The following is a 14,224-nucleotide window of genomic DNA, read 5'->3' on the forward strand; positions in this document are numbered from 1 at the left end:
AAATCTAAAAATCAAAGAGCAATAAACGCATACCGGTGATAGCAACCAATGGGAGCCCCCTTTCATCTTATTTTTGCTTAGAATTCTCTATTAGGTGAAATTTGCTTACTAGCTATGGAAATCTTCCCAGGTTAAGGCAAGAGTTTGATATTCAATATAAATTTCAAAATTTGAATAAAAAAAGTTATTTGCGACACAGTGACAAACTTGTTTTTCCAATCTTGCAAACAATCCTATGGAGTGATTACATGTCACTCTTTCGTTACACATTTTTTTAAGAGAAAGATAACTGTTAACATGCAAAGAAGACATGCAACTGTGTATCAATAGGCAAAAGACAACCCCGAATACGAAACAGGTCAGTGTCTCTAAAATTCAATATTTCTATCCGACTCTAGAACTGAAAAACACTAAAACGATGCTTTCCATCGACCAAAACGAAGCGGCAAACAAAACGGAATTGAGACCTTAGACGAGGACTGTCCATCAGAGTGTCAACAGATCAGAGAAGAGAAAAAGAGATGACTTTCTTAGTAATCAGTTATCTGATGTATTCTTTATAATAGAGTCAGGCAAAAATTCTTGGAAAAATTTTGAACATAAATACCTAGTTGAAACAACTTGATCAGAGAAGTATCACATAAAAAATTCCTCTGCAATTAGAGTGTCAATGGATCAACTTCGAATCAGATCTACCTATGTCTTGGTCACGATGCTCTGTTCATATCCCTTATCGGATCCTATTTTCTATGTCTGGGTCATGATCTATCTTGACTCGAACTGTCCACAAGAGTGTCCTAGGTCCTGCTTTCATGGTATACAATTAGGGCTTAAGTTTAAGATAAGTGAAAAATACATATTAAGGATATTATGATTGTTTTCACTGGAATTTTTGTTGGGGTTCCACGCAAAAGCAAATAGTCCCACATCGGATAAGTGAAATGGATGGGGATGGGTTATAAGGGAATGGGCACACTCCCTCCAACAACTAGCTTTTAGGCGTAAGTTCAAATGGTGTCAGAGCTCAGGGCGTGGTAACCCCAGTTTGCCTCCGAGGGCAGAAATGTTTCTCAGCGAAGATCTCAGAATCCCGGGTGTAGTTATCTCGTGGTTCCCACATTGCCATCTCGTGGAGGGGCGAGATTGTCAGCGTTGCTTCCACGTGGAGGGGGAAGATTGTTGGGGGCTCCACGTGAAAGCAAAGATCCCACATCAGATAAGTGGAAGGATGTGGATGGGCTTATAAGGATTTGGGCACCGTCCCCTCAACGCCTAGCTTTTAGGGGTGAGTTCTACCCGGTTAAATTCCCTACAAATGGTATCAGAGCTCAGGGCACGGTAACCCCGGTTTGCCTCCGTGGGAGGGAATGCCCTCGGGGAAGTATCTCATGGTTCCCACGTTGTCGCCACATGGAGGGGCGAGATTGTCCACGTTGCTTCTTCGTGGAGGGGCAGATTGTTGGGGTTCCATTCAAAAGCAAATAGTCCCACATTGCCGTCTCGTGGATGGGGATGGGTTATATAAGGGAATGTGCACCCTCCCTCTAACAGCTAGCTTTTAGGGGTGAGTTCTACCTGGTTAAATTCCTTACAATTTTTTACCACCATCTTCTATGACGACGAGCTCCACTACGTCCCCGTCCTTGGAACCGACTGAAGCCTGAGCATCTGCCGACAAATCACCCTCTGATTCATTCTGTTTGAGAAAGTCAGAATGTAAACAAGAAATAGTTGCAGTTCATAGATGGAGAGAGAAGTGCTAAATTTTTTATATTTTGGTTTTGAGTTGAGCTGGCTTGGGTGGGTCGGGTCGGGTTGACGCGCGGGTCACGCAGGTTGCGGGTCAAGATGACCCGCATTCCTACGGGTCAACAACCAGGTGACCCGTACCCAATGCGGGTGGTTCGGGTCGACCCGCGGGTCACCCGCAATTTTTTCCAAAAATCATTTACTTTGATGAGTGAAGAACTTTTTTTTTTGGTGAGTAAAGATCTTGATAGATTGAGAAAGGATAAACCTGGAGAACTGAACTTGCAAAGTACCATTCAAAAAAAGAACTTGATAGATTGAGGCAATGTCAATCTCAAGGTGAAGTTAATTTTTTTTTTTTACAGAAAAGGTAATCTCAAGGTGAAGTTCTATTTCTTCTGAAAAGCTTCAAGGGGCAGGGACTGGTGCTAATAAAGAATCATGGCTGTAAGACAAATAAAAAATGACTGTAATAAGTAAATAAATGGTTTGGATCTAGTGGTGGGGTGGGGGCCGGCGGTAATGGTGTTGGCCGGCGGCAAGGAGGTTGGTCGGAGGTAGATATAATAGCCGGCGGCTCGGATGGTGGCTGGATCGAAGGTGTCTTCTTCAGTTTCTCTTCTTCACTTCTCTTCTGTTACAGAAATGGGAAACCCTAACTCCCTAAGTCTAAAAAGGCATAAAAGAGAAATCCCTAACTCCCTTTGTTTTGGCTTTTGATCTTCTTGACCTTTGGTTTTTTCATCTTTTTAAATAAAAAAAAATTACACAAAAAAAAATCCCCAAAACCCGCGAGTACCCGCGGGGTTAACCCAACCCGACCCATGTTTTGGAGGGTTGGGTGACCCACGGGTCGACTTTCACGGGTCATGAAAATTCCAACCCGTGCCGGCAAATTTGCGGGTAGGCCAGGTCGACCCGCGGGCACGGGTCAGTTTTTGCCAGGTCTAGTTTTGAGTGTAGGTTTAAATAGAAAGTGGTATTTAAGTGAAATATGATCAATGGAAATTTAAGTGAAGAAAAATTATTTGCTTAAAATATATAAGCAAGGACGAGTATAGTAACTAAACTCATGTTATTATTTGCTTAAAATGTCGGGAGTACATAAGTATAAATACCGACATGGACATAGGTAGTCCTCCAAAGAAGCGATCTAACTGATTCTAGCAATTTCCCCCGGGTCCCCCAAAAAAGAAAGAATGAACGGTAGGATAACTCTCACTGTCAATGGGTTTAACAGTATAGCATTTGGGGGCAGATTCTTGAACGGAAAGCCGAAAATGGTCGACATCTTGAGTATCACCATTTTCCTGTATATACTTCATTTGTCCCACATAACTTGCATGCTTAAATCCTTCATCTGCAAAATGGCCACTCCCCATCTGAGGCCATGGTTCAATGCCAGCGTTGGAAACTCCCCCACTCCATTGAACAATAGTAGCATGATCAGTGAACGTGGAAGAGAAGAGAGCATTTGGCCAGTAACCTACCTTCTTATTATCGTTTCCAAATAATAACCACCAATCTTTGGTCACGGGATCCTACGATTAAATAGAACATTAAACAAAAAAGTATTTAAAATAAAAGAATCAATATCTAAAGTTAGAAGGAATGATTCACAAGATACAACTCCCTTCACTCTAAAATAGTGGAAAATCCCTTTAAGCTGTTCCCACGCACGCGCACACACACACGGATTTGCTAGCGTCCATCACAGAAGGCATTTCAAGGATGGGCTGTTGCATTGAAAATAGCCACCTCATGAATGAAGGAAAAATCTGCTGAAAAGTGAGCCTAAGTTGCTGCTCTCACATGCAACAGCCCATCCACGAAATGCCTTCTGTGATGGACGCTAGCAAATTCCATATATATATATATATATGAGGAAAAGGAGTGTGCGGTTGACCGCACCTAAGCTTTGATGCGGTCGAGGGCTTAAACACATGGGTCCCACAAGTTTGGTGGTGATCAAAACTATTCATTTGCAAGGCCTCATCATATATAGGGTGTGTACAAAAAATCAGCTCCATTGGATCATCCTAACCCCTCCAAAAGTTGAGGGCAAAAATTGGCAGATTTGTGGCAAACGGTGTCTGTCCATTTTGCCCTCCATTTTTGGATGGGTTAGGATGATCCTATGGAGCTGATTTTTTGTACACACCCTATCTATGATGGGGCCTTGCAAATGAATGCTTTGGACCATCCTAACAATGTGGGCCCACATGAGTTTTGGGCCCTCGACCGCACCTAAGCTTGGTGCGGTCGAGCGCACAATCATTTTCCTCTCTCTCTCTCTCTCTCTCTCTCTCTATATATATATATATATATATATATATATATATATATATATATATATATATATATATATATATATATATATATATATAGAGGAAAATGATTGTGAGCTTGAAGCTCATATAGCTTATATGAGCTTGAGAGTCCAAACACCACATTTTTTGTGGTGATCCAAACCATTCATTTGCAAGGCCCCATCATAGATAGGATGTGTACCAAAAATCAGATCCATTGGATCATCCTAACCCTTCCAAAAGTGGAGGGCAAAAATGGGCAAATTTGTGGCAAACGGTGTCTGTCCATTTTACCCTCCACATTTGGATGGGTTAGGATGATCCTATGAAGCTGATTTTTTGTACGCATCCTATCTATGTAAGGGCCTTTCAAATGAATGCTTTGGATCATCCTAACAATGTGGGCCCACATGTGTTTGGGCCCTCAAGCTCATATAAGCTATATGAGCTTCAAGCTCACAATCATTTTCCTCATATATATATATATATATATATATATATATATATATATAGGGGCGAGGTTTATGAGCTATGGCTTAGCGTGAGCAAGCCACTATAAACACACCATCTCCATCTCCATGTTGTTTGACTCGTCCAACCCATTCATTCCATAGAACCTCGCATAGATAGGGTGTTCCTAACAAACCATCTCCATACAATCATCCTAACCACTCGATCGGTAGAAGCCCACTTTCTAGCCGTCCATTCTAAAACTCGATCCACAAATCAACAGATACCACGATCCTATGGAGATTATTTCATAGGGACACCTTACCTTTGTTGGGTCCTATAGAATGAACATGTTTGATGAGTCAAACAACATGGGAGATGGCGCATATAGAGGGATGGTCAGGTTGCGCGATACCACAGTGTCTTGTGAGATATAAGTAACCAAGAGTAATAGTTATACTGACATGTCAAGTGGGTGGGCCCGTATAGTCAATTCCTTCTTACAGCATAAAGGGGCAATTATATGATGTTGCATGTACTCATTTTTTCTAAAGGAAATATGAGAGGGAAAATGTACAAGTTTGGGAATCTTGTGATATGTAAGTGCTTGCTATGGATGGGTCAAATACAAAAAGCCAACACATGGGACAATTCTATTTAAGCCTTAAATTTGTAGCCTTTCCTGATAAATTTCAAAGGCAACAAATTGGAGGATAAGAATTTTGATGTGTGTGTGTGTGTGTGTGTGTGTGAGAGAGAGAGAGAGAGAGAGAGAGAGAGAGAGAGAGAGAGAGAGAGAGAGAGAGAGAGAGAGAGAGAGAGAGAGAGAGAGAGAGAGAGAAGCCTAGAAGATAAATATGTTTGAAGAAGTAATACCTACGTACACTTATAGTTTCATCAAGTGAGACCTAAATCTGCATGCTCATATTGTTCCAAAGAAAAATATAACATATGTAATTTAACAATTAACTCTAGTTACAAGTCCCGCTCTTCTTCTTATTTTTTTCAGAAAAATGCATCCTTTCTGATTGAAGGTAAAGGAATTCAAAATTACCTTGTATACAGCGAGTGCTAAGGAATATTGGGTTCCATTATAGGATGAAATCGTTTTAAAAGCAGCTCCTAGCGGTATGTCTGGAGAAACTTGTACGAAACCTGGGCAGAGAATATCTTCGCATCGTGTTTTACCATTCTGTGGTGTAGGTAAACCGGAAAAAAAAAAAAAAAAAAAAAACAAAGATGAAATCAGTAGCATTCTAATAACAAATTTATATTAATTTAGATGACACAAGATTAAGTTACTTTTCAAGCATACCGTCCAGGTCGAACTTAAATGAGGGCGAAAGTCATTGTATAATTTATGATCTACCTACACATTTTAAAAACTTGAAAATAAGAATACAATATTATTAGTCGTCTTACCTAATTAATGCAATTGATCCCACAACATCGGTCATGTTATTTGTTAAGAAACAACCAAACGCATAAAGGACCATATGAGAATGATGCAGATCACAGATCAAGTATTAGATATTAGCAGATGAAGGTTGAATTAGATAACTTACAGCCCATCCAACCGCTATTCCAACCTGCGACACATCCATAACAGCCATATAAGAATAACTAGTTTGGTTGCCTATAACTGTTGGCTCCCATACATTGAGGTCTGCTCTTGTTCCGTAAAATTTTCCCTTGTATGACGTTTGCGTTGCAAACTGTGAGTAATAAATAAAATTTGTGAGTCAATAACCTTTTTTTTATACACAGAGGCATTATATAATAAAATAATCTATATACTACACATGTTTGTTTTAGGATTAAGCAAAACAATCATCTTAATGTTTCCACATTTATTAAAATATGACTATATTTTTCATTTAATAAAGAAAAAGGATATTCTTGTCATTGAAAACTTCTTATTGAATTTCATTGAATTTTATTTGTGCAAAAGGGGGGAGTGTTATAGAACTAAATGAAATAAGGGTGTCTGATGCAGCCCACACCCATGCGGCTGAGAAATTTGAAGCTCACATGAACCATCCCAAGCAAGTGAGAAGATCGGCCCGCGTTCAAGCCCAACATAAGGACCAAGCCCAAGTTGAATCCACCAAGCATAAAGGCCATCTCAAGCCCAAGATCATGGACATGCTAATTCGGGCCTCATCTAGTTGCATTCTCGTCATAATGATTCTGGTCGGTTTTGAAGCACGAATTTAGACCTTAGATGGATGAGTCATGGAAAATATTAAACTAAGAAGTTGTAGATCTTTGAGTTATGTTTCCGAAGGATATTTATGGTCTTCATTTGGCCAAGTAGTTGGAAAGTTATGACCATTTTAGTAGATTGTTTCTGTAGGACTTTGACTAATTAATGTGTTTTGAATTCCTAAGCTATTAATGATGAACGTAAGTCCCTAAAATAGTTAGTGGGCTATCTTGAATGTCTTTTCTATTGTATTTTCTCTATAAAAGTCCAGCAAACATCTGTAGTGATGTTTTTAGCTGAATATTGATGAAAATTTGCCATGAGCATTTTCCCTTGAACCTTGTAGAGTTCAACCTTGAAACCTAGAAGAGTTTCACTCCTTCCTTGAAGATTAGGAGCTTTCCCCTATTGTTTGTATCCTTGAAGAGTTGTAACCATCAATCTAGAAGAATTGATGTTACCACTCTACCTTGGCAACCTAGAAGAGTATGCATTGAAGTTGTTATCTTTACCCTGAATGTAATCTTTGCTGGACATCCCACTTCCAGCATACTTTCGAGTAATTTGCAGTTCTTTTCTGAGAAAAGTTTCTTCACCAAAGTTATTGATCTTTGAGTCCTTGAAATTTTGGCTTTGGAATCAGGTCATTCCAACCCATATCGAAGGAGATAAGCTAATTTTACTCAACTTGCGCAAATCTGCTTCCCTATATCCAAATTATTGAGCGATTGAGTGTGTGTCTATCACTCTCCCGATCCTTAGTCCAAGAAGCCTAGGGGAGGCTTGCATCCGTGTCTTTCTAGCAGCTAAATTTTCTAGAAATAGGTTCATCTTCCTCACAACAAAAATAATAGAAACTTATTATGTAGTAAGAAGAATCGGAAAGTTGACTTATAAATCATCCATATTGACTGAACTTTAAAAAAAATTGAGGTCACTTATTTTCTTGGGTAATACATACAAATTTTTAATACGATTTTATAGAAAATGTACACAAATTTTAAAATATCCAAGCTTTGATAGAAACATGCACTCGAGTTTATATTGAGTATTGAGCGAGTAGGCCACACATACTTACCTCAATTCCAAATCATGTTTCCAATTATTTGAATAATGATTGAACTCTCATAAAAACAAATTATCCGATTCATAAAAAAGTTTATAATAAAATTATATGAGACGAAATGTGACGTACACGATTATTGGGTTGATCATTTGAAAGAGTCTCAGCATTTGAAGAATATCGTTTTCCAAAATTTGTGGCAGATTTAGCCCTAGTTAGGGCTTCCTTTCCAATCCTTATGATAGGAACTGTTCTTAGAGGGCACCCTCCGTCCATGAGCTCTATCCCTAAAGATACGGCTATTGAAGAATGTTCTTTGACCTCAATCACTTTTGGAAGAGAACTTGGACTCATCTGCATCGCAATGTAAAATTTTCATCCCTATATTTACATTGTAATGAAAGAATATGTTCTATTTGGAAATGAACACCTAGTCTCACATATAACATATCACTTGAAACTGTAAGACAAAAACTACAAAAAATATAAGAAACGACCTTGATCTTATGATTCCTTAATAACGGATGATCAAAAGCAGGTTGTTTGTTGATATCAACACAATCAAAGATCTGCCCATATTCAGCCTGAAAAAAATACAAATATCCATCAATTTCGATATCATCTTACCAATACAATCTCTCTCTCTCTCTCTCTCTCTCTCTCTCTATATATATATATATATGAAAAAAATACAGCCACCATCAAACTAAACCTTACACCCTATCTTTGATGTCGCGGAAGCTGGCTGCGGTTTGCTTTATGCATTTGCAAGCCGCGCGCTTGTCAGCCGTCGATACAGCCGATGATTTCACCTTTCTAACACCATCACAGCAGTTCGAAAGTGGCTTTGGAATCGTTCCATTCAAGTAACTCACACACTGATTCAACGCTGTTGCAATCTCGCTGCAGGTAAGGGCTTCGCTCGGCTCCACCATCAGCTGAGCCATGACTAACCCCACCAACACCCATATGGCTAACCCTGTTTTCTTCATTTTTTTTTTACTCTGCTTCTTTCTAAACGAGTGTATGTTTTCTAGGATTTTGAGATGGTTTGAGGGAGAGAGGGTACAAGAGAGTATTTATAGTTGGAAAGTGATTTCTTCGCTCCCTTTTCCTGAGATGCATGTCTTCTTGGAGGCCCATGACGTAAATTGAATAAGCTAAAATAACAAATCAAATTTACAAGTTGCAAAGGGAGGATGATGTTCTTGTCTTCTTGGATGACTCTAACAAAAATTGAATGACCTTCAAAATCAAACAACTTAACTTAAAGTATATAATAGATTTACCATCTTTATTTCCGTATTTCTTCAAATTTATCTAAATAAATTAAACACTCAACTCCTCGCACTGTTATAGGCACCCACGAGTCGATCCCGATACTTAGCGGCAAAGTAGATAAAGAACACCCCCAAAAACATAATTATTGCCGTCGCAACCATCACTGGATACCTGCGAGGTGGGACTCATAAGGAATATTGTCCGCATGATCTTTGAAATCCCTGGCCAAAAAAAATATTTGGAGTCACTCAAATGCCATAAGACCAAAATATGAAAGAAAAATATTCAACTTGGGCTGTTTTTGGCAATCATGAATTTTTTTCCATGAAATACTATTTTACCAAGTTGCGAGAGATGGGGAGTCATCCTCAATCACAGAGCTAAAATCCTTCTTTCATTCTCATTCTATTATGAAGTAGGCACTAGCATGATGGTCGAAACCCATGCCCTATTGTAGACACCCAATTTTGACCGAACCCTAAATTTTTGTTTTTAAATGAAAACCTTTTAAACTAGTGTATTAGTGTCCCAAATTTCATCTTGTGGTATGTTAGGATCCTAGGTAGGTCCCTCTAATATTTCATTAAAATCCGTCGGGGTCTGCCTAGCGAACGAGTGTAGGTTGTTGTATAGTGTAATTAGGGGTGCAACTTGGGTGGGCTCAACCCAAACCCGTTGGGTTCAACCCGGGAAAAAGTCGGGTTGGGTTGAGTTCGGGTCGGGTTCGGGTTCGGGTTTGGGTTGACTTCGGGTTCGGGTTGAGGGCTTGGACAACCTGACCCGAGTTCAACCCGACATTTTTAATATTTTTTATATTTTATAAGCTTAAAATCTCGGGTTGGGTTGGCAAAAAGGGTTCCTCAGGTCGGGTCTGGTTGAACCTCGTCAGGTTGGAACTTGGGTCGGGTCATGTTCGGGTTGAGTAAATGGTTGGTCGGGTTGGGTTCCGGTTGGCCTCAACCCGAACCCGACCCACCCGAGTTGCACCCCTAAGTGTAATATAGTGTAGAAAGAGGGGAGTGACTTATCCGGTTTGGATGTGCTCTAGTTAGATTAAGGTGTTATAGAAGGGTTGTCCCTGGGCAACTAAAGGGTTAAATAACCATTCTAATTTTTCATTAGACATTCTCCCCCCATGGACCACCCTTATTTACCAAGACAAGTTGAAATATTATAAAATGGGGGTGTCATTTGAACTTTAGGGGCATAATATTAGCATATACTCCGATAAATAGAAGTCAAGAAATGTCTTGAATTTTCTCATTTTCGTTCCTTCTCGGGAGAGAGAGAGAAAAAAAAATAATCCCAAAACCCTTCCCTCACTTCATCTTCTCCGATCGCACCATTGCCGGATTCCGGCCATGTCCCGGTTGGCTAGTTCCTTTGTAAGCTTCTTTTTCCAGGTTAGAGCTTAGCTTTTGATTGCTCAGGTTCATCATTCACTTGTTTTTATAATCCAGATATAGAATAGAATCTTGATGATAATTTCTGGTATTTTCTCATTAATTTGGATTCATTATTTAGGATCAGTTTTCCATGTGTACTTAGATCAGTTTTTAGAAGTGGTGACTAGGGGATTGTTTTGGCCATTGTTGTTCTCTGGTTTGGTATTTTTATGAGACTGGTTTAAGAAAATGATTGTAATAAGGGGAGTGGTTACATTAATCATACTATTCCTTGAGGAATGCATTAAATTGAGTTGCTTCTGTCATTTCAGCTGCATGTATCATAGATGCACAGAGACACTTCGAATACTTCCATTAGTATTACACATTACTGATTTCTTTAGGGAATCCATGATGAGTCTAATTTGTTCAAATTTCTATTGATCCAATGTTTTGGTGTCTGTGTTTAAAAAAGAAGAAGAAAATGAACATTTTGTTTGTCCTTTAGTTCATTTTCCTATATAACCCTTAGATTCACCTGCTTCTTTGGTTTAAATTCTGATTTTTTTAGGAAGGTTTTAAAGCCCCCAAGCTTATGGATCATCTGTATTTTCAAATGACTATTGCATAAGTGGATGAATACATATGTTTTACGTCTATTATTCAGGTCATTGTCTTTAGGACAATCATTTAACTCACCTGTAATTTAGCTTCTTATAGTTTATCTTTAATACATGGCTAGTGGTCATTAATTCCTATGTTTTTAGAGTTCCTACTGATATATGTGTATTTGAAGCTTTCATGTGATATACGCATCTTTTTTCATTAGACACTTGTGTCAGGTTCAGTTAACAGAATATATGCATTATTTTCAAAATGTTCCGTATCAATTAACTCAAAAGGGTTTGGATTATGTTTTCTAGACATTCTTTTAGGTGACACAGTTGTTATTCTATTCTCTTACGTTGTCCCAAGTTATGCTAAGGTTATAGCATCTCAATGTTTGTTATGGTAACATGGCTCCTTAAATAACGTGCTCAATTATTCCTTTGCTAAAGCCTCATGGGATTTCCCTGTTTTGATAAGTGTACCGATCTATCTGTTGTCATTGAGGTTACTCCTGATCTATTTGGTTATAAAGAGTGAGTTGGTGTGATTACATGCACAGATTGTAGGATTCATTTCTTGATGTAAGTGGTTATGTTTAGATAATAATATTATACTAATGTAGTTGCTTCTAGAGAACTATATTGACTCCCTTGGCAGTTATTTAAGCATTAAAAGCCTAATTAGGTTTGTGTATATAATGGAATATGGTTATGTCAATATTTTTTTTCTCATTCATAGGGGTTTATTTGGTTAGCTTATTTCTTCTCATGTTCCCTGATACAATTATCTTGATGCTCACTCCTTCTGTGATGACCTTCTACCACTCTCTGTTTTAAACCTGTTTGTTTATTCCCTAATGATTTGAACCATCCCACTTGAGTTCAGGTTTCAGTTTTGGATTTCTAAAAAGCTTCTTCATGATTTTAGGGTTCTCATTTGAGTTAAGGTTGTCATCACTCACCAGTATTTGATTTTGTCATCAGTTTGTTTTTGTACAACATAGTGAGAAATTAACTTGACTGTGTGGGGCTGTTTGGTGCATGATCTCCATTTTTTTTTTATCTACACATAAGTCATTATGTCAACTGGTATGAGCAGCAATAATATCAAAAGTTTCTTTTAAAAAGAAATTAACCATGAAAGAGGAAAAGATTGAGAAATCACCTGAACAGGTGAATGCCAATACCAGTAGAGTTGGAGTGGCTAAATCATTGCTGTTGTGTTTCGATTTTTTTAAAATAGCATGTATATTTTTGGCGTGTATTAGTCTTTTGACAGTTATACAAAACCTTCCGTTATTTGAGAAAAATCTTCTAGAAAATTCCAACTCTTATTGTCACATTACAAGGTTTGTTGATAGATTGGTCTCAAGGTCTCCTTTTCTGGTTTCAGTTTCTGTTCATATAGTCTTGTAGCTCATTTCATTGCCATTTCAGCATTTAGATAATCAATTTGATTACGGGCATTCCCAAGCAATTTTCCCTTCTCTCTAGAGCTTTATAAAGGTATACCTTCTACTCATTAGCATTAGATATATCTTGTTTAAGCTGTTCTAGCTCTGATTTGTAATGGCTCTACTGAGCTTCCATTCGTTGTTGTTCTCTAACCAGTCGAGTAAATTTTCTGATCTATACTTTGAAGAGAATTTCTAATTTTCTCAAGTTCCACTCCCTTCGTGTTGATGGACTTTGCATTCTGCCAAATAACTCTCATAAACTTCAGCTTGGGATGCTTATCATCATGATATCTCGTTGTTATGCTGTCCTTCTTACTCACCTGACCATCCTTCATAGTGATATAATCTAAGCCATCAGTTCGAGTAACCTTTATGGCCACATACAAGTTTCAACATACTGCTGTTCTACCAAACACTTGTGCAAAAGCTGACTTATAATGGGGAGAGAATATCAGTTTCTTTAATAGAGATATCAGGTCAGAAGTGTATGGAAAACTTATTTGTGGTGCCTTCACCCTATTCAGTGGTATAAAAGTAACCCTTCCAGTTTTTTTATAGCAAGGTATCTTATTATCCTAGTTAATATCTCACTTGTCTTAACCCCCACATGAAATAAACTATTTCCAGCAGTAACTTCAATGGTAATAAATTTTTTTCTACCTAAAGCTTCATGTTCACCCTTGGGTTACATTTGTTTAGATAAATTGCTCTTCATGGTAGTATAACAGTGCAAACCTCATTCTATTCATTTTTTTTTTTGGGAACAAAGTAGTTGATGAATTCTATTTATATCTAATTTTTAGTTTTGAGAAGGAAATGTTATTTTTGATGGGAGCACTTTGGTCTGCATGTTTAATTTCTCAGGGGATAAAAGAAACTGATGATCACACTGATGTTTTTAAGTATCATCTATTTTTATATTGATCATATAAGTTTTGGGTAATAGGTGTAAGAGCTTGCTTTATCTTGGACATACTGTGCATTTTAAGAAGTTAATGCTACAAAAACTTAATTTTCTTTTCAATAATTATGTCTGTTCAAGCTTCAACCACTAATATCGAAATTTTTAAGAAGGGACCAAGGCTTGACGATATGCGTTTTGTTAATAATCTCATAAAAGATGATCATGATAAGTATTGCTAGTATGTGCAATATCTATTAATGACATGAAGTCTACTGGTTTTTATTAATAAGAATATCATAGTTTTTTTAGTTTCCATTTGACAGGACATCATTGCAAGGGCAATGAAGGAGTCATCCCAAGCCCCCATCCTTAGGGGACTTGCTCGGTCCTAGTAGCACTCCCCTCTTTATTTATCAGACTAGCCTAGCTTTTTAGATACCTATAGACATTAGTAGCCTATTCATTGCAAGGGCAATGAAAGAGTCATCTAGAGCCCTCACTAGGAGACAAGCTATGTTTCATCAAGGTAATTCTCCTTTGGAGACAAGCCTCATTTAGAGCCTACCCTTAGGGAGGTCACCTTAGTCGTGTTAGAGAGTGAACCCATAGGAAGCATGTCTTGCCTCATTATTAGAGCCCCTACTAAGTTAAAGACTAACATAGATCTTACTTTTCTTATCCCTATTTATCATTGCAAGGGCAATGATAGGGATACTTGAAGCCCACCTCTGTATCTAGGAGACTTGTCCAGTCTCACAAGCACCCTCCTTTGTCTCCTCTTCTTCTAGGAGACTTGCTTTAGTATAGTTAGC

The 14,224-nt window shown here is 38.2% G+C and overlaps 1 protein-coding gene across 1 annotated transcript; it reads right to left on the reverse strand.

Moving 5' to 3' along the window:
* Nucleotides 1–2,912: 2,912 nt before the first annotated feature.
* On the reverse strand, nucleotides 2,913–14,019 carry LOC143890931 (protein neprosin-like). Its single transcript, XM_077395603.1, has 9 exons — nucleotides 13,993–14,019; nucleotides 12,121–12,168; nucleotides 8,497–8,856; nucleotides 8,275–8,361; nucleotides 7,910–8,131; nucleotides 6,074–6,223; nucleotides 5,824–5,877; nucleotides 5,563–5,700; nucleotides 2,913–3,290 (listed from the first exon to the last, which is right to left on the reverse strand). The coding sequence occupies exons 1-9, from the start codon at nucleotides 14,017–14,019 to the stop codon at nucleotides 2,913–2,915; spliced, it is 1,464 nt and encodes a 487-aa protein (XP_077251718.1).
* Nucleotides 14,020–14,224: the final 205 nt, after the last annotated feature.

This window comes from Tasmannia lanceolata, unplaced genomic scaffold (genome assembly GCF_043159265.1).
Source record: "Tasmannia lanceolata isolate RefF3 unplaced genomic scaffold, GAP_Taslan_0.1 ptg000013l, whole genome shotgun sequence".
NCBI lineage: Eukaryota > Viridiplantae > Streptophyta > Magnoliopsida > Canellales > Winteraceae > Tasmannia > Tasmannia lanceolata.